This window comes from Sycon ciliatum, chromosome 6 (assembly GCF_964019385.1).
Source record: "Sycon ciliatum chromosome 6, ocSycCili1.1, whole genome shotgun sequence".
NCBI classification, from domain to species: domain Eukaryota; kingdom Metazoa; phylum Porifera; class Calcarea; order Leucosolenida; family Sycettidae; genus Sycon; species Sycon ciliatum.
The window spans coordinates 16,438,571-16,464,473 of record NC_088648.1 but is presented as its reverse complement, the minus strand read 5'-3'; the positions used below and the strand labels follow the sequence as shown (position 1 = coordinate 16,464,473).

The following is a 25,903-nucleotide window of genomic DNA, read 5'->3' as shown; positions in this document are numbered from 1 at the left end:
CATCCGTTAGAAGTCCATCCCTCTCACCAGATCAAACTGAAGTACAGAACCTCAGAAAGAAATAATTCAAAAGCACGCTCCTCCTATCATACCTCCACCAGTACAAAACACCTGGCAGGCCGACCTTTGACAAGAAGCTGTCACACGGGAGCTGCATGACACGTGCGAGCCGTTCTGACGCCCGGCCCGGCTGCATCTGGTGAACGACCTGCAACAGACAGGCTTACAGGCTGTAGTAAAGTATTCGGGGCTACGAGTGCTGGGGCCCTTTCAGCCGCGTTCGCTAATCCCGCCCAGCGGTGCAGGAGAGCCCTCCTAGATCCTATGGACCGCAGCAGACAACTGATACTACACTGCGATAGCACAGACTAGGTAGACATAGGGGACTAGTACTAGTAGTAGGTCGAGTGCGGGTGGTTGCATGGCTTGGTTCACGAAATAACCATGTCTTGCCGCCACCAACACACATGCACGGTCGGTCCACGACCCGCATGCGTGAGAGGGCCAGGAAAGGGGATCTAGACAAGTCGCTGGCATGCTCGCCCCTGTCACGAGTGTGTTCTTCTTCGCCGTTGCACGCACGCACGCGAATGTATGGCATGATCTCTTTTTGCCAAATCCGTGCCCCCGCGGGGCCGGGGCCAGGGTTGGGAAGGAGTTGCACATGACAGTGTGCAAGGGACGTGCGAGTTTGCTGCCTACCACGCGCCCGGTGCACTGGTGGTACATGCCGGACATTCACACTCGGAGTGGAGGGCGCGCGGGTCTGTCGTGCACTATGCACGCATGCACGCACCACACACGGTAGCAGGCTTATGTTGCCAGTCCGACATCTCGGTATGCTTGCCGTTGGCTCGATGCGCTGCATGCATGCATGAGACAGTGTTGGGAGACGGAAAGTCGTCCGTCATACTCATGCTCATAGTCTAGGCTACATGTGCATGCATGATTGTGCCGTAGGCTGGCACGTTGTAGAAGGTGCGTGGTCTTCCTCCGGTTCCTGCGTACTACTGACTGTAGCCCTACCAGGCCATGGTCTACACTGAATGATCTGGTTTCGGATCAACTGTCAGTCTGTGCATGGCACTGCATGGGTGTTGGGTCCTGCATGTACGTATGCATGCAGGACGGTCCGATCCGACCGGTACCCAACACCCATTTTCAGATTACGCATGCGTTGCGTTCGTGTGCATGTGCAGCGCCTGTGTGTACCGACCACAAACAGCATACTGGCTGTACATATTGGCTGTGTGGCTGTGCAGTGCAGTGCAGCCTAGAAGCTGCTACCGACCGTCTAGCACATGTACTGCATAGGTACTAGGTGGGAAATCTCAACAGTCGCTAGCTAGACTTTGTAGTAGGCGACCTACAGTGGCTACACTGCAGAAGGTCGAAAGTGTTCGCTTTTTGTTGCGCCAGAGTCAGAGGTTATCGCCTTCGCAGTGCTGTTCCTGATTGCATCTCGTCCTCTTCGCACGCACTAGCTGTCCGTGGACGGACGTAGAGCAGAGAGGAACTCTCTGGACATACTTCGGAGGTGAGTGAGTGTTGCAAGCGGCTCGCTGAACCGAGCACTATCAGCTGTCACAAAATTCGTTGATTTTCGCTGCCGAAATCTGAACTATCCTGTTTGCCGACCATCAGCGGTAGGGCCTGCGTTGAACATTGCTGCCTTGCTCGTTCCGTTCTTGGTCCTTTGCTACAGGTTGATCATGAGCTATCCGAGCTGATTTGGGAGCGATTCGCCCCCGCACAGAACAGTAGCTGGCCTTCGCAGCAGGAGTCTCCGGTGCACTGCGCCACCAGATTCAAGATGGCGGGTTGCAGATCAGCGTCCTCGCCGATCGGCTTCTTTACCGGCTCGCCGTGGCGGACGATACGAGCGATTACCGGACTCGACGACAGCAGAGCGAACGACCTGAGAGCGGCGCGTCGGAAAGTCGTCATGTGGTACATGCTCTGGTCCTTGTGCCTGGCATCCGTGGCTAACGGAGGACTCACTCTAGACGGCCTACCAGGTGAGGCAGTAGAAGAGCAAGAGGGGGAAACTCTGACCCGTTTCCTTTCTTGCTCGCTTGCTTGTGTTGTGTTGTCGCGCTGCGTTATTGCACTTCTTTTTCACCATTCTTTCAGAGGCGACAGGCGCCGTAGACACGCTGTTCGAGGTGCCCATTCTGCACCCTTGATTGTGTGTGTATGAGCGAGCTTGTGTGTCTGTGTGGAGCTCCGGGCTGTGCCGCCCAATGGAGCCGGGGTTGTCCTTGAAGCGAGTTGCATCACTGGCGCGGATAAGTTTTGTCGCCGAGCGCCGTGAGATTCCTATTGATCAAGGCGCCGTTGAGCAATGGGACGCGTCCGTTCAGTGATCCGTAAAGTGTTGTTGCTTGCGGGCAAAGAAATGGTTCTTTCTATGCGCACACGGGGTTAGGTGGTATTACTGCAAGTCGTTGGTCGGACGAGTGATGCAGGGTTTTTCTGGCCCGCAAAGCTCAAAGACTCAAACATGCACATCGCGACCAGGCCAGGAAGCCAGATGACTTTCTTGATTAGGTTTTGTGGCGTTTTGCCACTGCCACTGGTAGTAGTGGTACGGCAGTAGGGCTGTAGCGTCGATCGCTCAGCTGGGACATCTGCTGTTCGCTGTTGCGGAAGATGGATTCCGCTGTGATCTGTTGGCTGTTGCCTGCCTGCTCGGCGATCCGTTCGTGCATGATTGTTCAGCCAGGAGGTGCAGGATTCCACTGACCCAGTCGGACTGCTTCGCTGTTTCAGCTCAGAGTTCCTGCTTGAACGTGGGGATGTGCGCGAAAGAATGACGATGTAATGTATGGATTCGCACCGCCAGGCCGACTGAAGTTGTGCATAGGCTAGTACTAGTAGTCGGCGGGCGGCCACGTTGGGATAGTTTGCTAGGTTCAGTCTACTTGGCCCCAGATGAAGCTTGTGAGCCGTGGCGCACAGTTCCTCTCAACTACTTCATCATTCATACTTCGTAGAGTTGAACCGCGATGTGAAAACAATGCATGTGCTTGTCTTGTGAAAGTGTCGGGTACTCGTTTCAACCAGCTGGAGTTCGGGGAGTCCAAAACTCGCGTGGGAAATGTTCTATAAATCTTCGAGCAAGCGACGAGCTGAAAAGTAGTTCCAAAGACGATTGTACTGTGTTAGACAAGAGAGAGGAAGAGAGAGAGGAGTTTTGCTGAAGTAGCGTTAGTTCGGTACATGTCCGTAGCCTCCGGTGATAACTAGGCTATCTAACTTCCGTGTGATCAGCTGACTCAGTGCGAGGTTTTGCATGCGGCCCCTGCAGATTGCATCGCAGACTGCCTGATTCTAGTGATACTAGTAGTAGCGTACTGATACTCAGTACATCAGAGGTACACGGACACAGGTGCATTATTTTCGTGCCCTAGCGCCCTGCGCGCCAGCTGTTTAGCTTGGAGTTTGAAAGAGTGCATGTCGCGCGCGTCAGTTGTTTAGTTGGACGTTTGAAAGAGTGCATGTGACTCTGTGAGGAGAAAACTACCTAACCACACCAGCTGAGAGACCGCCACTTCTTCTGTATTTTTTTGTGAATGGCTTGTGGAAGCTGGGCTGTGGCAGGGGTGCTGCATTAGAAATTCGGTGCTGGTGAATCATGACTGTTATCCAGTCTGCCCCTCCCAGCGTATCACATACATGATACACACCTCTAGCAATGTTCGCAAGTAATAAGTAATAAACATGTTGGTACAGTTGAACATCGATTATCCGCACATCGACTATCCGACCATTCGATTATCCGTAACAGTTTTTTGGGGCGCACGTGCCGTAGAGTACGCACTGTGCATGTAGTGAGCCATTCAAAAAATACGAAAATTTTGAAAAGTAAAAAGTAAAAAGGTCGTGCGGCTAGTAATAACCACTGAAAGTGTGTGAGTGACAGTTTTTTCTTATCCGGAACATTTGCCTTATCTGAACACCGCCTGACAGTTGTCTGCCCAGAGGTGGTCGGATAATCGATGTTCAACTGTAGAGTGTGTTTGTACTAGGCGTGCTGTGTGCGCTCTCACTGGCTTCATCGGGCCGCCCTGGTGGCTCCTTCCCGCTGTGCAGTCTCTATGCGCCGGAACCTGCGCTATTCGGCGAAACCGTGACGGTTTGCGTGCAACAGCAGCTGATACATGCCTCCCTCCCTCACGGGTCTCAGCGTTCTGCCGAAAAATAATGCCACAGCCCACAGGTCACAGCCCACAGGTGGGCATTTACTCTAGTGATGGTAGCAGAAGATATCGGTGATATTGAACAAGTTTGATAAAATATCTGCATCAGATGTAAATCGCACCGGTCACATCGACTACAGTCCATTCAAAAAAATGAACTTCTAGCTTTTGGCCATAAATGGGTCAAACGTTGAGTTTTTTTAGAATTTTTTTCTGCAATCCCATATGGAATCCTCTTCCAATTATGTTTCTGAAGTTTTTTTGTCCAAAAAGCAAGCCATAGCAAGAATAGGATTTCGGCCAGGTTTTGCCCCAAAAGCACTGAATTGGGAAAACCATCAAAATCCAGGCCGTTTGACCCCGCCTGCAACAGTGCATTCTGCGGTTCGAACCCCAGTTCAGGCACCCTTTTTGGACCCTTTTTCAAATTTCAAAGTTCGCAGCACTGCACTGTGTACGATGAAATCACGAAAAATCGCCAAATACGGGAGCTCGCCAAAGCTAGGACCCATCTTTTTATGAATGGACTGTAACAATGCGATGGAAAGAATAAAGGAATTTGTGCAGAAGTCAGGCGTTGGCTGTATAGAAGCAGGACCTGCGAACTACCGAGCATCAAACAGAGTGCCGTGGGTGGAAACTAGGGCTTGATAAATTGTTGTAAAATCTCCCTCTCTCTCTCTCTCTCTCTCTCTCTCTCTCTCTCTCTCTCTCTCTCTCTCTCTCTCTCTCTCTCTCTCTCTCTCTCTCTCTCTCTCTCTCACACACACACACACACACACACACACACACACACACACACACACACACACACACACACACACACACACACACACACACACACACACACACACACACACACACACACACACACACACACCTCAGACCTCAGACCTGCCCATCGCGGAAGCGATGATAGCGAACAGCTATGTTAGACATAGCAACTTGTGCTGGGATTACACCATTCAACAGCTTGCAAGGCTGATGAATTGACCGCCACTATTTTTAGCCTGGTATCCACCACACAGCTGATTGAATGAAAAATAGGGATTCGCTGGCCAGAAAAAGTCACACACACACACACACACACACACACACACACACACACACACACACACACACACACACACACACACACACACTCTCTCTCTCTCTCTCTCTCTCTCTCTCTCTATCTATCTATCTATCTCTCCCTCACACACACACACGCACACACAGACACACACACACACACACACACACACACACACACACACACACACGCACTCTCTTTCTTTCTTTCTGTCCATCTCCTCTCCTCAATACCTCTCTTTCTCTGTATCTCTATCACGATGTCTTGGTCTCATGCATGCACTTGCTCTTACCGTGCCTACAACATGTCCTTCCTTTTCTCCCGTCTCTGTTGCCCCCCGCCCCGCCTCCGTCAACAGTGAGTCAAGCCGTGGACTACACAGTGGCGCAGCGCAATGCGTTTGTCAAGATGACACTGGAGCACTGCAACCTGACCGAGTGCCTGGCGGCGGAGAATATCAGCTCCAGGACCACGCGGCTGGCTCTGAGTCGGATCTTCGTGCCCGTGCAGCTCCAGCGATCACTGTTCAACCTGGTGGTGGGCGCTGGTCAAAGTCGGCTGTATGAAGTGTCGCTTGCCAAGCGTCATCGATGCCACCGTCGCCCCACTGTCGTGAACGGCACAAAGGTGTATTACTCTACTTTGACTTTCTTTGTTTACGTTGACGTGCCTCCGTTGTGCACGCCGCCGCACACGTACTTCCAGCAAGAAGAGTGGGAGAGAAGACGGTTCGTACCAGGCAAGCGCATCCTGGATCAGATCGGGGAGACGTGTCCGGCAACGGTACGTCTAGGTGATGTGTGATGCTGGTGTGTGTGTGTGTGGGGGGGAGGGTATGTGTGTGCGTGCGCATGCGTGCGTGTGTGTGTGTGTGTGCGCGCGCGCGCGCGCGCGCGTGTGTGTGTGTGTGTGTGCGCGCACGTGTGTCGGATGACATTTCTTCGTGATGATACGATCCGTTCAGGCCGCACTTCTTCATATTATGTTGTGTGTGGATATGCCGGAATACTGCAAGATCGTTAACAATTCTTCTCGGAATACTGCAAGATCGTTAACAATTCTTCTCGTTTATAACCTATGAATGTTGGACAATCGTAAAATTTGCGACTCGGTATAATCACATGTCACACAGTAGCATGTCTAACAGTTCATCTGATTTTGTCATGTGTGTGTGTCTCTCTGCAGCTGCGTGCATCCATCAATAGTATTCTGGCGAACTGCACCACGTTTAGCTTCTCGCTGCCGAAACAGCAGATTAGCGACGACGAGGACGATGATGCGTATGGATCGGCAGACGTGGCAGATGAATGGGGCCGCGTGGCGAACCTCTCTCGTCCTTGTCCGGTCGGCATGGCAACTGGGGCGCCATTGTCACGGCAACCACCGCAGCCACCGTCGTCGGCGCCGCCTCACGATCCCGACCACCTGTGGCTGGAGTGTGTGCTGGCGACACGCAGCATACCGTGTCACCAGTTCTTGCCGCCGTCGCTCGACACGCCTGCACCATGCCCCACTGGTGAGACACCGAGGGCGGTGACGTCACCATCCAACACCACCAACACCACCACCGCCAGCAGTAGTAACGACACGGTGACATCACCGGAGATCCGGGTGGCTACGGATGACGGTATTGCTGGTGGTGGCAATGCCGATACTACGGACGCACCGGTCCTCGTCACAACAGAGGAGCCGACCATTGACGATCGAGAGGTGCTGTGCAAGGACTTCGTCAACTTGGACAACCCACCTGCTGACCTGGACTGTTCTAAGTACACTGAGAGTGTACCGACAAGTACTGCTCCACTAGCTTCAAGCCGAGAAGCATCGAGTGCGGCATCCACCACCACGCGGAGACGCACTACACCGAGCAATGGAACACCAACGGCAGCGCCCGTTGCCAGCGAAAGCACCGACGGCGGGGTTGACGATGCCGCCGTTCCACAAAGCAGCGATTCGCTGAGCATCGCCTCAGTGCTGTACGTCGTTCTCGGTGTAGCACTCGCAATGATCGCGCTCACCTTTGTGTTGGTGTCCGTCATCTGCTACCGCAGCCGCCACAGCCTCCCCGTGCGGCAGCCGAAGAAGGGAACTGAATCCGAAGAGCAAACGGTGCAGGGAGACGAGCTGGAAGAAGCCGAGAATGCAATCGCCATTGCCACGGCGCGCGGAGTTGCCCAGAAAAAACGGACCGGGTCGGGAGAGGAATTCTATGTATGAGATGTGTGGGTAAAATAAATGTACTAGTAGTCGTCGGTGGATGTAGCCAGCCATTTGTAAATAGTTTCTTGAGATCTAAGTTTCAATAACCAACGTGAAGGTGCATGCAGTATTTTCGCTACCGCTTGACATGGCATGTTTGCGTCAGGCATCACATGGCTTGCTGTTGATCATATTCTAGTTGGCCGTTCCGAGACCTTGATTGGCGCTGCGTTCGGAACAGCAGATCTCCAAAGTCCCCCTTTCCCGCTGCTGCTGCTGCTGGTATTTATATAATCATCTTAATCATCTTATTTAACTATTTATAGGGTTACTATTTTTTTAACTTTCCGTATTTGGTGTGTGTGTGTGTGTGTGTGTGTGTGTGTGTGTGTGTGTGTGTGTGTGTGTGCGTGCGTGCACGTGTTGGTGTTGGCGTGTCATTCTTTGTCGTTGTCAAGTTCTGTTTCAAAGGCTCCAAGTGAGCGTGTGATTTGTTTTGTCTGTTTTTTTTTGTTATTCTATTTTTGTCTACTCAATCCAGCTGCTGCATTTCTCGTGACCCAGAGCTTTGCTCTACTGTAGAGTTCGTAGTTTGTTGGAAAATGTAATCATCGTTTATTTAACCTGACTCTCATAAGATTATAATAGTTAATACTGACAGAGAACGAGCTACTCGTGACTGCTGTCATAGTGTATAGGTGTGGGTCTAATATGGAGAGAGAGGGGGGGGGGGGGGGGGCTGTTACGAGGCATGCATGAAAAAGTAATCAGTACGGCACATGCATGTACAATGCAGAGGACGTACCATGGAAGGAGTGACTGATTGCTACCCACTATACTTCCCCACCCCGTGAGCTCTCCCAGCCGATGTCCCAATGAGCCCTAAAGCCAGGGCACTGAATGGTCGGGGGCGGTGGAGATGCAAAACAAGAATACCTGCATGAGCACAGCACAGAATACTAGCCTGGCCAGCAACTTTGAAGCAATCCCACCACTTTACTTACTGGACAGCTGCACCGCAAGCTGCTGCTTGCTGGGCAGTGTGTGAAATGAGCTCGGACGTTAACCATGCATATCAACCAAGGCAGCGCATATTCCATATGCACTAGAAGTAGCGGTGGGGAGGGGGGATTGCCCAGCAGGGACAGCAGGGAATAATTTAACCCGTATCGCATCGCAGTTTGCTACGCAATTCTTCTGATGTGCGAAGCAACTTCAGAAATGTGTCGCAGAAAACTGCGATGCACGTTGATCTTTCACTGTACCCTATTGTGCACAGTGTGCCTGCCACAGCCAGGTGTGTCTCTTAGGGATAAAATAGATGGACGAAGCTGTGAACGTGCTGAGCTATGCATCCTGGCACCCGGTTAGGTTTGCAACTAAGGTGTTACAGTGTATTTGTGATCTGAACTTGCACTCTGATCAGCTCTGCAGAACGACAATGTTGTCGAGTGTTGAAGAAAATAGCTACGCAACATTCTCGAACTGCTATTCACGTTTGTGCTATGCAAAAGATTGAAAGGAAATTATTCCCTGCCTGTTGCTGTGCATCCATGCATCCATGCACACTTGATAACCCTACCATGCTTTCATGAATTTAAAAAATGTAGACAAAGTTGGATGCCCAATTGGCCAACGTTTCCTGGCGAACTCGATCGACACTTGACTGACTGTTATTAAATCTTATACCGGTAAGTTCGTAAAAAAAAAAAGAAAAGAAAAAAAGCCCTGCTGCACAACATAATAGATGCGAGCACTGGGGAGGATCAGCAATGCAGGTGTCCAAATTTTGCCAGAAACGGAAATGCTGTGAAGTTGTATAGGATAAGAGAATATATGGGGAGGGGGCAGCTCGTAAAAACAATTGCAGCGAACAAAGACAACCGAGAAACAAACAATAGAGCGTAATTCCGAATGTACAGGCAGAATGGTTAGGTGTATTCACATGGACCAGCAGGGTGGACCAGCAGGGTGGAGTAGCACAATATATCCAGCACCTACGGATTGCTATGAAGCAATCCAGAAAGTCCAGAAAGTGTGTCTGTATGTACATGTAATATGTGTTTTTGAGGGAGAGAGGAAGAGAGAGAGAGAGAGAGAGAGAGAGAGAGAGAGAGAGAGAGAGAGAGAGAGAGAGAGAGAGAGAGAGAGAGAGAGAGAGAGAGAGAGAGAGAGAGAGAGAGAGGAAGAGAGAGGGAGAGAGAGAGAGAGAGAGAGAGAGAGAGAGAGAGAGAGAGAGAGAGAGAGAGAGAGAGAGGAAGAGAGAGGGAGAGAGAGAGAGAGAGATAGAGAGAGAGATAGAGAGAGAGAAAGAGAGAGAGAGGAGAAGCGCAGTACTTACAGCGTGCAGAGGCGAAAGGCAGACGTAGACATTGCATCTGTGCCCGCGGCAGGCATTCAGAATAGCACAAGCAGGGGGAGTGTAGTAGAGTAAACTGTGAATAAGATGAAAATTATATTTAATAGAACTACCGTATCCGACCGGACATCACAAGCACCTTGTCAGAGTCGGAAAGTAAATCATTTACACGAGATATTTACAACAGCTTTGTACATTTTTTTTTGCCAGAGTCCAAGTCTCTTCCGTACTCCTTTCGAGGCAAAGTGAATAACTCCTATCGGTGACAGAAGCCAACACGCACACCAAGTCTACCCTGCACTGGTGTGTGACACAGACTAGTTGCTGCACACGGTTGTGAGGACACTATTAATTAGACTAGCAACGGATGTCATGGCGACAAGCAACCACGGATGTCATGGCAACAAGCAACAGCGCATGATCACTCAACACACTGCCATGGCACACCCGTCAGCAGTGGCGGCATTGCGACCATGGCGGCCAGTGGTCATAATCACTACACACGCCAGCACGGCACTGAGAGAGAGAGAGCAAGACAGTGGTCACCGCCACGCCGCCGCTGTCGCTGCAATCACCACCATACGCACGGAGAGAGAGGCGTGTGGTATAGCACACAGTGGACAGCACGCAGAGAGCTGAGTGGAGCCGGGCACGCGGAGAGGCGTGTGGCATAGCACACAGAGAGACGTGCGGAGCACGGCACGTGGAGAGTACGTGACAACAAGACGATGACAGCCACGTCCACAGGCAGAGACTTCAAGACAGAGCACACGGCGGGGAACGTAGTCAATAGCCACATCAACACCAACAACAACACCAAAACACAAACTGACAGAAAAACAGTACGCCTTGGATCGACACAATACCACCGCTCCACAAACAAAACCCAACAGAGTACGCACCAGCAGGACAGCATAGAAGACACCGCGGTCGCCTATTTCCTTAGAATCTGCAGAGGCAACACAGCAAAACCCCAGAACAACATGGAAGTGTGAATCAGCTCAGATTCAGCTGCATGCCGGCAAGCACTAATCTGTCTACCGATACTGCTCAGTTTCGGCCCAGGAACAGCTAAAGGGTCTACTCAAAACCTGCTCGGATTCTGCTCCGAACCCCCGGACACTGTATGGCATAAATGCCAGGATGCTAGTCACATGGTCCTGGATAACCAAGACAAAAATATAGCATTGTACAGTCAAACTTGCGCATAACGACCCTCCAGTCGTGCATGAGAAAAGCGTTGTTATTCGCGACGTTGAGAGTATGCACTCAACTGTTCACTAGGTCTGAAAAAGATCGTTTCGCTACTCGCAAGTTATTTGTATACCCAATGTTGTTATTCGCGAAGTTGACTGTCCGTGTACATGCATAGTGAAGGGATATCTGCTCAGCACAACTTCATCATTGGCATGCAAGGAGGATATACACGTGGTCCTGGATAATCAAGACAAGACATGTGTATAAATGTATAATGAAGGGACCTACGCTCAGCACAACTCGATCGTAGGCATGCAGGGATGCTCAGTGTGTGTGCTCAGAGTGCACTCACCTGTGCCCACTTGTGGATCTGCTCGACCATGACTGCAAACAGTGCGCTGACACTGTCGTCGATCAGCTGCTGGAAGAACTTGACGGCTTCCTCCTCGCTCATGTCCAGACAGAACTTGTCTTGTACCTGTACAGTGCCATGTAGTCAAGCGCACACGGACACACACGCATGCACGTACACACACACGCATGCACGTACACACACACACACACATACACACACACACACACACACACACACACACACACATACATGCAAACATACATGTACACATACACACACACAGATACACACACACGCACACACACGCACACACGCACGCACACACGCACGCGCGCACACACACACACGAACACACACACACACACACACACACACGAACACACACACACACACACGAACACACACACACATACATGCACGCACACACACAAACAAGAGAGGAGCAGAGAGAAGGAGTTAGAAAGGCATGTCATCACAGTGGCGGCAGTGGTGGAATCAGTCCCGGTCGGGCAGGCCATGACCGCACCAACTCTTTGACTACCTACGGGTGATACCCGCCGAGGGGGTCATGTGTACCCGCCGAGGGGGCCATGTGTACCCGCCATATCACACACAAACCATAGCCGACTGTGGTATGGCTGGACCCATCAAAATCAAAAACTGCTTCCACCAGTCCTGCATCATACCCGCTACACAAGTCAGTCAACAAAACACTTTCTCTGTTAGTGTACACGCTGCTGCATTGGCAATTTCCCAAAGACACACCCTACCCTACCCTACCCTACCCTACCCTACCCTACCCTACCCTACCCTACCCTACCCTACCCTACCCTACCCTACCCTACCCTACCCTACCCTACCCTACCCTACCCTCTCATACAGCATCTCAGCCTTGTCCTAGCACGGCCCAGTGGGTTTGTGGACTCGCCTGCCACAGTTCCGATTACAGGAGGTCTAAATTGGGCAAAGATGGTGCATTTCCCGAGCAGTAGCGCCCCTAGAGCTGATATGGGTGAAGCATGTTGCCAACACGACTGTACCAAGTAGCTGCCGGGACGGGGAGTTTGTCATCCAAAGCTCAAACCCGGGAGAACAGGTTGGACAAGGAGAGTGCCCGCAGCCCTGGCAGCTGTACAGTGTACAGTGAGACCTCGCTTAACCGCACACATCCGTTTTCCACAAAAAAATATCCGGATAGGCAAGGGAACTGGATAACCGAACACAGGTTAAGTTGGATGCATCACGTATGCTGTAAATCTGTAACCAGCTATTTTCTTGCGGATGGCGAGGGATCCGGATAAAAGAGGACCGGATAAGCGAGGTCTGACTGTACTGCACTAGCAGACACATGGGATAGCAAGATAGCAGTCAGTGTAGGTACTTGGTGAGTGCACGTCACGCAGCAACCCTACAAACAACCGCCAACTTAGAGTACAGAGACGACTGTGACACATTCTGGGTGTGACATATTCCGACTGTGACACAGTCACCAGCAGTGCGAGAATGTGCGGCAAACACTCCACTCCAAGTCTGAAGAAAATGTTGAACGGCCTCTGCTGAGATGACGACTACACCATAGCTCAGTGGTTAGAGCATCGCTGGCTACAAGTGAGGGTCCCTGGTTCGTGTCCTGGTGGTGACAGTCAATTTTTTCTTCAGACTTTTGCCGTTTGCGTCTTTCCCTCAAACTAGTGAAAAAAAAACTCCATTGATCCCCGAATAGCACAGTTGCCCTGCACAGATGTACACACGGAGAATTTCACAGCATGCTACTGTACCTTCTGCACAGTCTTGTCTGGCTCTTGGGCAATGTCGGCAATGTTTGCTTCCGTCATCACTTCCCACAGGTTCAAGATTAAGTTGGCCTCTCTGAAACCAAGCACACAGAACAAAGCCATCATAGTACTAGGGACATAGTCATAGGTCGGCGGAGATGCTCCAGTTTCACCACCACAGTTGCGTCTGCAGCCAACTCGATCATACAGTGTCCTGTTCTCGAGGTTCGTGGTTTCTCGTAAAATAATACAAGCAATAACAAACCCCGCAATTATGATTTTACAGGGAACCAAGTGCAACAATACTCCGGACAAGCACCTTAAACATTCTACGTCTGCTGGTCTGAGCTAGGCACCATGCCACACTGGCCATGCATTGAACACCCACCTACACTGGGCATGCATTGAACACCCACCTACACTGGGCATGCATTGAACACCCACCCACACTGGGGCATGCATTGAACACCCACCCACACTGCATGCATTGAACACCCACCCACACTGGGGCATGCATTGAACACCCACCTACACTGGGGCATGCATTGAACACCCACCCACACTGCATGCATTGAACACCCACCCACACTGGGGCATGCATTGAACACCCACCTACACTGGGCATGCATTGAACACCCACCCACACTGGGCATGCATTGAACACCCACCACACTGGGCATGCATTGAACACCCACCCACACTGGGGCATGCATTGAACACCCACCCACACTGCATGCATTGAACACCCACCACACTGGGCATGCATTGAACACCCACCCACACTGGGCATGCATTGAACACCCACCCACCTACCAAACAGCACAGCACACAGCACAGCACAGCACAGCACACAGCACAGCACAGCACAGCCACAGCACACCGGTGGTCACTCGCCAATCACTCAACGTACCGGCGCAGTGTGAGGAAGGCTTGGTAGCAGTGGCGACGGAACCTGTGGTACTCTGCACTGCCATGTCCACCCATGCCCTCCACCATCTCCTTATTCAGCTTCATCGGCGGTGGAAACGGCTTAGGATCACGGCCCAGAATGAAGCCAAAATCAATGTGGAACATATGACCTGAGAAGAAAGAGCGGAAGAAAAAACAAACCAGAAAGGAACGACATGCTGTTGATTGCGGATGAGAAAAAGAAAAAGAAAAAAAACATTAGATGTCAGAAGTGGGATTCGAACCCACGCCTACAGAAGTAGACTGCGACCTGAACGCAGCGCCTTAGACCACTCGGCCATCCTGACTCACATGGTATTGATGAGCTTGTAAGCAGTTCTGAACTGGCAAGTAGACCGTGCAGACACGCAGGCGAGCAGACGCACCACTGGTGGATACCAGCACTGAGCAGGCAATCTACAGACTGTGCTGCTCAGTAAAGTCCGATCGCCGTAAGTCAAGTTTGCGCCCTGCACCTTTTCGTGGATCTCATGTAATAAGGCAAGCTAGGCAACACTGCCTTGCCTGTTTGTTCTTCGACATTAAATAAACCAATCCAAATCCACCCGTCAGTCACACCCCAGTGTTCACATGTCTACAGTAGTGCCGGGTGTTGAAGCACTGAGACTGAGAGGGGTCAGCCTGGTAGCCTTGGCCGTTCCTAGTATGTATTACTATGGAAAATGCACAGTTGAGTCACCGTGTATACATTGGTACGCTATGCTCGGTGAGATTCCAGCCTGTTTGTTCTTCGGCGCTACGCTTTTCGGCGCCAACAGTAGAGCAGTGCTGCACAGCGCCCGGCGTGGCATTGACTCTCGCTTGATTGGATTTCACTGAGTAGTACTGAAGTAGGCTAAAGTCAACATCAAGTGGTTAATGCAACACGGAAAAGGTCCAGTAAATGCAGTGGCGGAGGGAGTAGCCAATAGGTATCAGGAGTTCATGCGGTAGAGCCACCGCGTACCGGTGGTCCGTGGGCCTGGTACGATTTGCACGGAAGTGAAGGTGTGCGTGTCATGGTACAAACAACATGGACTCAACTATCCTACAACACGAAGGGAGAGGGCACTAAATGTTACTAGTATCAGCCGACAAGCGGGAGCTAAAGCCAAAGAGAAAGTTGTGTTTGTTGCGCGTGTGTACATGGTGGTGTAGAGTGTGTGGGTGAAAGTAAAGAGAGAGGTCACTGAAAGCTATGGGCATTCTGTGAGTAGGGTGTCCGTAGCCCTGCCATTACACATCGCATTGCACTGGGCGACCAAACCATGCACAAGACATGCACGGATCCCTGCAAGTAACAAGGTGAGGCTACTAGCTGGCCACAGACTATACATGACATTGTTACATGTCACGTGGGCATTCGTGGGCAGGATCGTGGGCAGGATCGTGGGCAGGTTCGTGGGCAGGTTCGTGGGCAGGTTTGGTTGCTGGCTTCATTGCTTGTTTAGTTGCATATTTGCAACGTTCGGCGTTATGTAGTAGTTTCGGGCATGGGACACTCTAGGAGTCGTCCACACAGAGAGCAGTCGGGTTATTTTTCTGCAAATACCCATGCCGCAACAGTCTACTCAGTTGAAACAAACAGAACGTCTGTTCCAGGGGGTCTGTAACAAACACAGTGCAAGAACGGTTCTTACCAGACGGAGTGAGCAGCAGGTTGTCGAGATGCCGATCACCAATGCCCAGCAGGTACGTGATCACACAGTAGCCGGCTGCACACAAGCAAAAAGCACCATGATGCACGTGCACACACAGACGTACGCATGCACGTACGCACACACACACACATGCACATACCGCATGAACCAGCACGATCAGCCAAAAAGTTGAAAAAAAGCATTTACAAAAAATGATGCACGTGCACACACAGATGTACATGCACGCACGTACGCACAAACACATGCACATACCGCATGAACCAGCACGATCAGACAACAAGTTGAAAAAAGCATGTACAAAAAAAGAAAGCGCCCAACGTGGGGCTCGAACCCACGACCCTGAGATTAAGAGTCTCATGCTCTACCGACTGAGCTAGCCGGGCTGCTTGTGACATAAGCATGCAGACAACAGAGAAGATAAGGAGGCAAGAAGGCCTTGGAAGTCATCCAACGAGGAGATACTACGGCAGCTGTGGGCTGTTGGGAACACGAAGGATCGGGGTATTAGCAGTATGAAGTAAAACAACACGTTCAGAATAGCTCCGCTTGTTTTTAAAGTCGATTGCAACTGTTACACACCACGTACATGTACAATCATGCAGTGCTAGCAAGAGTACATGAAAACCAGAGTGTGCAGCTTGGGGCCTTTTCTGCTATGGGTGTCTGTCACGGCGAAATTCCGTGATTACATCATATTTGGCGCAGATCTGAGGCGGGGAATGGCGTAGTGCGTACAACTGAGCTGCAGTTGTGCAGAAAGAGACCTGCTTGAATCCTGCTTGTACGCACTACATCACTAAAATGATGTAATCACGGAATTCCGCCGTGACAGCCATACCACCCATCCGAGCTGCACACTCTGGTTTTCATGTACTCTTGGTACTAGGTACTACTCCCACATGCTAAGTCCCTTGACCCCATTTCACTTCCCTTTCATCCCATCCACACTTCCAGGAAACTCCCTTGATAAGTATCCATTTACTTTTGGAGAATCCTTAAAAAAACGTCTGAATGAATGAACATGTAGCCATCCTATCGCACAGCATGCACAGCCAGTAACTCATGATTAACTGCTGCAAGTGTGCCAAGGCATGGCTGATTGCCATGTCTCGTCTCCCTGGTCTTATCGATAGAGCTTTGTCACAAAGTTCACATGATCCTACAGGATAAGGCATGAACGTATACTATTGAAAACTTTCTTAATGTTCAAGAGCCTGAAGTGTGTCCTACTTCATTGCATTCTTGTCTCCAAGGAAATTGTTCCTACAGTGTAAGGCAATCTCGCACAGAGGCGACAATATCACCACAAATATATATTTTTTTAATCCCTGTGCAGACGAGTGGCATTGTAGGAGGGAAAACAGAACATTTGGAAAACTGGCGGTATGACCTGCTCTTTGAAGGCTTAGTCAGGAGTTTTGAGCTATCGCATGCCTGCGTGCTTGGTACTTGAGAGAACATCCGATCTCTCTCCCCGTGCCTCCCTCGCGAGGTCCGCATTCATCCGCTGGGCCTAAAGGCATAGTGGTGGTCGTTAGAAGCCAAGGCTAGCTGCAGTGCTTCTCAACATCGTCATGACGTGCTGACACGGATCTGACGAACATACTCCCTGCGAAGTGCACCGGATATCACATGAACCTTGAAAAGAAATGTCTAAGCATCCCGTTTGCTCCGTATATAGACGGAGAAAGCTGGACAAACACTGTAAACTAGAAGCTCTGGCCAAGACTTTCAAAAGAAATTGACTTTCTCTTGCAAGCTGTTCCGGGAGAACAAAAAAAGAAAAGAAAAAATGCATTGGCCGGGAATCGAACCCGGGCCCCCCGCGTGGCAGGCGAGGATTCTACCACTGAACCACCAATGCTTGGATACTTAATGCCAGCTGACCTAGGCTAGATGACAGTGTCAGTGCAACCAAGAGTACTACAGTAGTAGGCAAACACGAGTGTGACTAGACATGCAACAGCTGGCCCCAGTGCTGGGTGGATTCATAGCGGTCCTTTTTTTCTATTCTACTTCAAGTTTTCCAGTACCCCTTGAGTTATGACATACAACGGAGTATACGCACAAGGCATTCACTGATGTGGCTTCATGCTGGGAACTTGGGGGACTTTACTTCATGGGAAACTTACTCTTTTTTTTGCTTCTGAAGTACATAATAAATTCATTTCTGGTTTTTAATAGAAAATATTTCTTCAAAATATTCCTCCATTCGAAATAAACAAATGCGACTGCCACACCGAGGTTGCAAAACTCAGCGCACACAAGGTACTTTTCCCAAGCTGTGAACGTTTCCCAAAGCCATAAAGCCCATCTCTGTCCTAAACCAATGATCTCTGGAAAAGTAGAAATCAACAACAACAGAATCCCCCACTCTGTTGCACCCTGCAGCGTGCGTGAAGATGTGGATGTCAGTCCAATGCAAAACAGACGCGCCGGTAAAGATACGTCAGCGGACATTCAAAAACGCAGGAGAAAAGAAGTGTCTTGTTGGCGAAAGTCGGCCAAGGCGAAGGTGCCTCCAGTGGACTTACCGCAGCTCCGCACGTACGTCTCCATGACATCCGGCTGTATACCTAGTGGGTTGGATGCTGACACTTCACACGGTGCCACGCTCTTGAAGTAAGCCTGAACACAAGACCGGAAAAAAGAGGATGATTGGAAAACGAAAATCCATTCTGGAATAACACACTGTTTGAAACCTCCCCCCCCCCCTGCACAACACACACCCATGCTATCAAAAACGTACCTGAATGCTGCTGTGCGTGGCCAGGACCTGAGCCACGGGTTCAGAATCAATGAACTGGACAAAACCTGGACAAAGAGCCAAAACAACATCGACAGCATCGCCCACACAAACGTACAGTCAGTCACGTAAACTTGCTCCTAAACACTACCGGGAATGGGACAAGGATACGTTATGCTAAAAAAGAAAAGGCATGGTGATACAGGAAGAGAGGCGGATTTCTAACTTGAAACTCGGATGTTGAGCCAATAATAAATGTAGACAGGAAGTTAGTTGCTGTGCACGCTTGGAGGGTGTTTGCTTTGTATGACATGAGTTGCACAATCTGGTTTATGTTGTAAGCTTGACTGATAGCAGAGGGAGAAAAAGAAAGCGCCCAACGTGGGGCTCGAACCCACGACCCTGAGATTAAGAGTCTCATGCTCTACCGACTGAGCTAGCCGGGCTGCTACACATATGTGACTCGTCAGAGCGAACCTCAAACTCTATCCACCGTCAATAGTCCATAATCCCCCAGAGTGTGCAACTTCACTGATGATATCTGGGACGGCAAAATCCGTGTTGCACGTCATAGTGTGACATCATGAGTAGGGGAAGTGTGTCTGGGTCTCGCAACGTCGACGGAATGATGCAAGTCCGACCCAAACAATGACGTACATCACGGATCATGCCGTCCCACAACCCTATCCCAGTTGCACACTCTGGGGGATTATGGAGTCTCTGACACCGTGTATACGCCATGTATATGCACACACAGTAGTAAAATAAGTCCATACACTCATTGCCCAGCAGTGGTTGCAATGGTGCAAAATGGCGTCGTACGGCTACGCCTGAGCGCTCGTGCTGCCAGTGCCGCCGACACTTCTTCCTGCTGTGCTGCTTTCTTGACAAGTTTATAGTTTTGCTTTGCCCCTGTTGCTGGAGGGTTGGGTCTTTGGGACAACGTACGTACAGCGGTTCGGAGTTGGAGCACACTGTTATGTCATGATATCATGACTAGGTCACGTGTGATCCCGTACCGTACATGTTGCACTCAGTTCTCTTGTCTCTTGACCATGATGTTTTCCTGGTCGATTGAACTTTCCTTTCCCATCTCTGAAAGTAATCATATGTTTCTCCTGCTCGACTTGTCTTTGGGTGGCTGTGAACATAACAAGGCGTAGTGAGCGTGCTTCTAGTATACTTGCACTAGGAATCCTGTGTTTGCACCTGGTTGTGTTTCGCACGGATCGTAGACTTTGCTTCCTTTTCCAAACTGCCACTGTAGTTTTATTTTGCATTTGAACTCGCCAACATGGCGGATGGCCCCACTCGTGCCGCCGAGTTTTCCGCAATCACTGCATTGACGCAGCCAGTTGAAACCCAAATGAAAGCTGCTGAAACTGGAGAGTGTCCTTTTGGGCAGGTTCAGAAGCGGATATTGTACAGGCTGCTCTTTAGTCTTCTTCCGCGACACTGTTCGAGACTTTGATGTAAATATGTACCCAGCCCATCCGGCACAGCAAAAACATCTCACCGACCTCTGCGCAAAGTCTAAGTCTGGCCTTCGGAACCTTGGCATGCAGCATTCTCTAATTTCTCTGGTTATGAACTTCACGGACGTTGAGTTTCGACGTTATGATACAGGGAGAAAAAAAGAAAGTGCCCAATGTGGGGCTCGAACCCACGACCCTGAGATTAAGAGTCTCATGCTCTACCGACTGAGCTAGCCGGGCTGCTACACTTATAAGAATCATCAAATGGAACCTCAAACTTCTACATAACAGCGAGGAGATTGTTGTCTGCACTCTCCTTTTTCCTGATGGAATTCATTCACTCGACTGTGCACAAAACTACACCGTGCGCGACCAGCCTCACACCTCAAATGCACCCTAGATCAGGATACATGACGGAACTGAAATGGTGCACATGTAGTTCTGAAAGCACGTCGTGCCAGGTACCTGTCACACTCGAGGATTTACGTACTCTTGCAAAAAAAGCATGAAAACGCGTGATACTGTCTCATTCTAATATCGGCCCATTCAGCCAGCTCCACAGTGTATTGCCTTTAAAAGAACACTTACAGTCCATTTCAAAACTATAGACGCGTAGGGTTTTTGAAATATTTCAAATCTGGCTGGAACTTTTTGAGAATAGTTTTCGGAATATTGCTCAGGATCGCTCCACAATTACTCTCATATAGTTTCTAAACGATTGGATAACAGACGCCCAATTTGGAAAAATTTATGCACAAAGTGATCACAGATTTTATGTGGTATAGATGCTGGCATAACGGTTTTTGCCTAGGTACGCATCTATAGTTTTGAAATGGACTGTAGCAGTTTCATCTTCACAGTGCGGAGGACAAGCACACACTGCCCTGTGGTGTTTGAATGCACCAGTCTCATGATGCGTTTCAAATTCTGGCCGGAACGGAAGTACTGGTATGTGTGCCCAATATTCACGGATTGTACAGTACAGGGATTTCAACTAATCGGGCTTTAAAAAAAGGATATACGATTGTAGAAGAAATTTCCGTTCAAAGCCGTAAGTTGGCTTTTCACAAAAAAATTCCTTTCGAGGTCGACTGCTAATTTTCGCTTCATGTACTGCATGTGCCATATTCAGTCCGTACTAGTGCCGCACTCGCTCACAGAGAAAAAAAGAAAGCGCCCAACGTGGGGCTCGAACCCACGACCCTGAGATTAAGAGTCTCATGCTCTACCGACTGAGCTAGCCGGGCTGCTACACTTATAAGAACCATTGTACTGAATTCCAAGCTCCAATTAGTAAAAACCGTGAGCAATCGCTCTTGTGCGCACGAAACTCCTTGTTTCGGAAATTGCATCCACACTATCCGCCCACACGACACAAGCCATTGGGAGTGATAACCATGGTTCATCATTACTTTCCAGCCAGAGCCTTCTGCTCCCCTGGAGCAAATGGCAAAGAGAAATCTTCATTGCTTGCAATGATAACACTCTACCGTAATGCTCTATCGAAAGCACGGACATTGAACTGCCTCAGCCTCTCTGCGCTTGCATTCCGGCCATTACCAATGGGATCAGTCACACTGGCTTGCCCGGTGGGTCCCTTTGCCCATGACAACACAGCGAGGAAAATAGAATTCGAGTAGACAGTACGGCTTAAACCTTGACTCGCTCCCGACAGCAGAACTGCTAGTTTGTGTACAGCCTGTCCAGTTCGAAAGCAACTCTGTCATCAGGCTTTTTCTGTACACTGTGGGAGAGTTTAAACACACACTAACCTTGATTGGGGCTGGTGGCTATACAGAGGTATGGGGTCAGCTTTAAATCAATCATGTCTCTTTGCAACAGCTGTGGAAGGGACACAGATACGCACAAACACACACACAAACACCCTTAGCAGCGTTATCACCTTCTCCGCCTGGCTCCCGCCACACAACAACTGCCATACTCACACGTACACTAACTTAGACCATACAATTATAATTTTGGCATCAGACATCGGACTCAACACGACTAGAACCATAATAGCACAATGCGCGTAAATAATAATCGAATCGAATTCCGCAACACACATGCACACAGGCACAAACACACATGCACACAAACATACTCGTACGTACCGGTATACATGCATGTACGCGTCACACTCGCGCGCGCGCACACACGTACACAGATAGTTTGCATCGTCGTTCACAACCTGTACTGAACCAATGGCAATGCCTTCCAGTGCAAACATCTTCAGGTTTACATGCACAGTGTAGCTCGAGAGCAGCAGCAGTGGCAGCGGCGGCGGCGGCAGCAGCAGTGGCAGCGGCGGCGGCAGCAGCAGCAGTGGCAGCGGCGGCGGCAGCAGCAGCAGTGGCAGCGGCGGCGGCAGCAGCAGCAGTGGCAGCGGCGGCGGCAGCAGCAGCAGTGGCAGCGGCGGCGGCAGCAGCAGCAGTGGCAGCGGCGGCGGCAGCAGCAGCAGTGGCAGCGGCGGCGGCAGCAGCAGCAGTGGCAGCGGCGGCGGCAGCAGCAGCAGTGGCAGCGGCGGCGGCGGCAGCAGCAGCAGTGGCAGCGGCGGCGGCAGCAGCAGCAGTGGCAGCGGCGGCGGCAGCAGCAGCAGTGGCAGCGGCGGCGGCAGCAGCAGCAGTGGCAGCGGCGGCAGCAGCAGCAGTGGCAGCGGTGGCGGCAGCAGCAGCAGTGGCAGCGGCGGCAGCAGCAGTGGCAGCGGCAGCAGCAGCAGTGGCAGCGGCGGCGGCAGCAGCAGCAGTGGCAGCGGCGGCGGCAGCAGCAGCAGACATAATTATACTGTAAATTTACAAAATTCGGTGCTGCAAAAATTCAGCATTTCACGATTTTCGACATTTCAGCAGCGATTTATTTCCGGCACGGAGTTGATATCAAAGCCGATGTGAACATTTTCAATTTCAGCGTTTTGGGTCGATGCCGAATAAAGCCAAAATTAAATACCTGCCGAAATTTGGATACTCTAATTTCAGAAATTTTCGGTGCTCAATATTTTCGGTATGAGAGCAAAAGGCAAGGTTAGGTGAACTGAAATTTTCGGTACAGAGAAGCAGTTCCCCATTGGATTATACGTGTTATTGTTTGTTCGGTGTATTGAAATTTTAGGTATGAAACAGATGCACCGAAAGTACCGAAAATAAAAGTACACCGAAAAATTGTGAAATTACAGTATTTACAATATCACGCTTTTTAACAGTTCATAGTCACACAACAGTGTGGAGGCACAGTGGAGTGCAGACAGTTCGTAGTAGGACAACAGCAGTGCAAAAAACAGACCTTGTCCATGAGAGTGATCATCTGCAGTATAAGCTGATCTTGTCTGAGATCGTCGCCGCTCTTGAAGATGGTCTACAGCACAGTACCATGACAATACAATTCAAATACACACAACCATACAGCACAGGTTTGAAAGGGAAAGATGCAAACGGGAAAAGTCTGAAGAAAAATTTGACTGTCACCACCAGGACTCAAACCAGGGACCCTCGCTTGTAGCCAGCGATGCTCTAACCACTGAGCTATGGTGTAGCTGCCATCCCAGCAGAGACCGTTCAACATTTTCTTCAGACTTCGTAACCATACGTTAGTTAGAAAATAAGAAATTCAACCACACAACACAGCTGGATAAGAGCCTGCAGCTCCAATCGGACAATGTGTGAAAATACATGTGTAGCAAAAGAAGGATCCACGAGCGGGATTCGAACCCACCACCCCTCCTCCCCTGCCTTTCCGGGACAGTGCCCTACCGATTAGGCAACCGGGGATCACACACACACACACCATTGGACCATTGGACGCCCATCGCCGGAGGCGATGATAGCGATGCTACAGCAGAAGCCATAGCAGCTTGTGCTGGGATTGCACCATTCAACAGCTCGCAAGGCTGAAGAATTGACCGCCACTATTCAGCCTGGTCTACACCACACAGCTATGAAGTGGCTTTTTCTGGCCAGTGAATCCCTACTTTTTGGTCTTTTTCATTTTTTTCACACACACGCATCACACCACATACTCCGGCATGCACTGGCTGTTGGTAACCACCCAGGAGAATGAAAGAAAAGTCAGGAGGAGTCTGAGAAAGAGAAGGAAGACGTGTGTGACCATAACCGCCGGGAATCGAACCCGCACCCTATTGATTGGAAATCGCTGCACATACCACTGCACCATATGGGACACACACACACGCACGCACGCACGCGCACGCGCACGCACACGCACACACACACACACACACACACACACACACACACACCCGTGGCTCCTTCTTGCTACACATGTACCTGAAAGAACGAGAATAGAATGACATTTGTGGACTCTACCTGGCCTGGCCTGGCCTGGCGTGGCCTGGCCTGGCCTGGCCTGCTGGGTAAAGCCTAAAGGAGTGGCAGGATGGGAGGGGGTTGTTGGGCAGCAAAAGATTTGCCTCATTGCTCTACACTACAGCAGGCATGCATGCATGGCTAACAGCTAGACTCGGTGATGCTGGTGTGTTCAGGGACCTATGGCGGACTGCCCCTGGTGTGATCGGTGATGCTCATGTGTAAGAACGTGACTATTGCTATATTGACTGTTAATTTGTTTATGCCTGTGGTCCTATGTGTTGATAAGCATACTGCTGGGTAGAATCCCAGTATCAGTTGTCTGATGATTGCCTAGCGGCATAAAACTCAGAGGTACATGTACAACCAACATGAACGTCCTCCGCTGAGTCTGCTATGTACTAAGCGCTGTCTTTGACATTGAGCACTCCCTGCAGCTCGGGGATCAACGGATTTGTGACTATTGCGTCCAAGAAATAGTAAAATATTGTCTGCGCATACAACGGCTGTAACTGCGCATTCACCCTAATATTGCCTGTGTCACAATGAACTGGTACACATCATCTTGGACTAGTCGCTCCAAGCACATACTTCGCTTGGTGTTCCTAGTTGTTCCTCTACTGGTCTTCTTCACACATGCCTAGTTTTATTCTTCCATTACCTCAACCCGCGTTTACTGGAGTGTCTGTGTGGGTGTGTGAAGTCAGACATCACAGTCCCACTGGAGTGTGTGTGTGTGTGTGCGTGTCTGTGTGGGTGTTTGTGTGGGTGTCTGTGTGGGTGGGTGAAGGCAGACACCATAGTCCCACTCACCACATAGTGCTCGTCCTTGGTGGTGAGGAAAGTGATCCGCGAGGGCATCAGTGCACTCTTGAACAAATGACCTTCAGCTGCACCACGCAGATGGAGAGAGAGGGAGAGAGAGAGAGAGGGAGAGAGAGGGAGAGAGAGTTATTGCATTGTAAGAAAGTAAAGCATTGATGGTGTGCTGGCAGACTACAAATACACAGTAAGACAAATAGATGCGTGCATGCAAGCACATGCCCCCCCCCCCTCCCCCCCCCCTCCCCCCCCCCCCATTGGCACTCCCACACATACACTGGCACGCATGCATGCCCTCCCTCCCCTAAAACACATACACAAACACAAACAGACAGACAGACAGACAAACAGACAGACAGACACATACACACACACCAGCACGAACACCAGCAGCAGCCATGAGCAGAACGTACAAGCGACAACAGACTTGACCAGAACGTTTGGGTCCAGCATAATCGGGAACGGTTCAAAGCTTTCAAAGTGCGATGCGGTGAGAAGGCTGCGTAGCCTCTCAATCTGCACACAAGAAAACAATTCAGCAGAACAAGTTGCTACGAGTTGCACCAGTTTTCCTCACACAGTAGAACATGACAAGCGGAAAGAGAACCCAGACGCTACACACATGCAGAGTTTCTACAGAGTGGTGCGGGAGATGGACGGCAGCAGGCGCCATCCAAAACAGTTCGCGCTCGGATAACGTGTTTTCTCTCTCTCAATAAGATTGGACTTACGCGCACAGCTGTCATTCACACACAGTAAAATATTGCTGCTCA

The 25,903-nt window shown here is 50.3% G+C and overlaps 2 protein-coding genes and 6 non-coding genes across 9 annotated transcripts in view; 1 reads left to right on the top strand and 7 right to left on the bottom strand.

The window, feature by feature from the left end:
* Positions 1-1,321: 1,321 nt before the first annotated feature.
* LOC135819485 (uncharacterized) lies at positions 1,322-8,141 on the top strand. 2 transcript variants are annotated; one of them, XM_065332704.1, is made up of 4 exons: positions 1,322-1,537; positions 1,706-2,018; positions 5,633-6,057; positions 6,460-8,141. In XM_065332704.1, exons 2-4 carry the CDS (start codon positions 1,814-1,816, stop codon positions 7,489-7,491), a joined length of 1,662 nt encoding a protein of 553 aa, XP_065188776.1. In that variant the 5' UTR covers positions 1,322-1,537; positions 1,706-1,813; the 3' UTR covers positions 7,492-8,141. The 2 variants fall into 2 exon arrangements, with proteins under 2 accessions (XP_065188776.1, XP_065188775.1); XM_065332703.1 differs by lacking the exons at positions 1,322-1,537; positions 1,706-2,018 and having other exon boundaries at positions 2,041-6,057.
* A 983-nt stretch (positions 8,142-9,124) lies between these two features.
* The window catches only part of LOC135819484 (phosphatidylinositol 3-kinase catalytic subunit type 3-like), a 35,828-nt gene continuing 19,049 nt past the window's right edge, over positions 9,125-25,903 (bottom strand). The window contains exons 18-28 of the mRNA XM_065332702.1: positions 25,544-25,646; positions 25,122-25,198; positions 23,269-23,340; positions 21,762-21,831; positions 18,518-18,582; positions 18,303-18,396; positions 15,748-15,822; positions 14,070-14,238; positions 13,163-13,253; positions 11,382-11,507; positions 9,125-10,781 (exon numbers count right to left, since the gene is read on the bottom strand). Of these exons, the coding sequence (XP_065188774.1) occupies positions 10,767-10,781; positions 11,382-11,507; positions 13,163-13,253; positions 14,070-14,238; positions 15,748-15,822; positions 18,303-18,396; positions 18,518-18,582; positions 21,762-21,831; positions 23,269-23,340; positions 25,122-25,198; positions 25,544-25,646 (957 nt within the window). The 3' untranslated portion in view covers positions 9,125-10,766. The remainder of the gene's footprint in view (positions 10,782-11,381; positions 11,508-13,162; positions 13,254-14,069; positions 14,239-15,747; positions 15,823-18,302; positions 18,397-18,517; positions 18,583-21,761; positions 21,832-23,268; positions 23,341-25,121; positions 25,199-25,543; positions 25,647-25,903) is intronic.
* Trnal-cag (transfer RNA leucine (anticodon CAG)) lies at positions 14,332-14,415 on the bottom strand. The gene has a single exon. It is a non-coding gene; the product is annotated as a tRNA-Leu (tRNA).
* Trnak-cuu (transfer RNA lysine (anticodon CUU)) lies at positions 16,079-16,151 on the bottom strand. Its single transcript has one exon. It is a non-coding gene; the product is annotated as a tRNA-Lys (tRNA).
* On the bottom strand, positions 17,562-17,632 carry Trnag-gcc (transfer RNA glycine (anticodon GCC)). Its single transcript has one exon. It is a non-coding gene; the product is annotated as a tRNA-Gly (tRNA).
* Trnak-cuu (transfer RNA lysine (anticodon CUU)) lies at positions 18,888-18,960 on the bottom strand. Its single transcript has one exon. It is a non-coding gene; the product is annotated as a tRNA-Lys (tRNA).
* Positions 20,157-20,229, bottom strand: Trnak-cuu (transfer RNA lysine (anticodon CUU)). The gene has a single exon. It is a non-coding gene; the product is annotated as a tRNA-Lys (tRNA).
* Trnak-cuu (transfer RNA lysine (anticodon CUU)) lies at positions 21,164-21,236 on the bottom strand. The gene has a single exon. It is a non-coding gene; the product is annotated as a tRNA-Lys (tRNA).

Excerpts from the sequence above, each read along its gene's own strand:
- LOC135819485 (XM_065332703.1), top strand. The coding sequence starts at position 5,239 with ATGAAAAATAGGGATTCGCTGGCCAGAAAAAGTCACACACACACACAC. Across the intron at positions 6,058-6,459 it reads GGGAGACGTGTCCGGCAACG|CTGCGTGCATCCATCAATAG; the intron begins GTACGTCTAGGT and ends GTCTCTCTGCAG.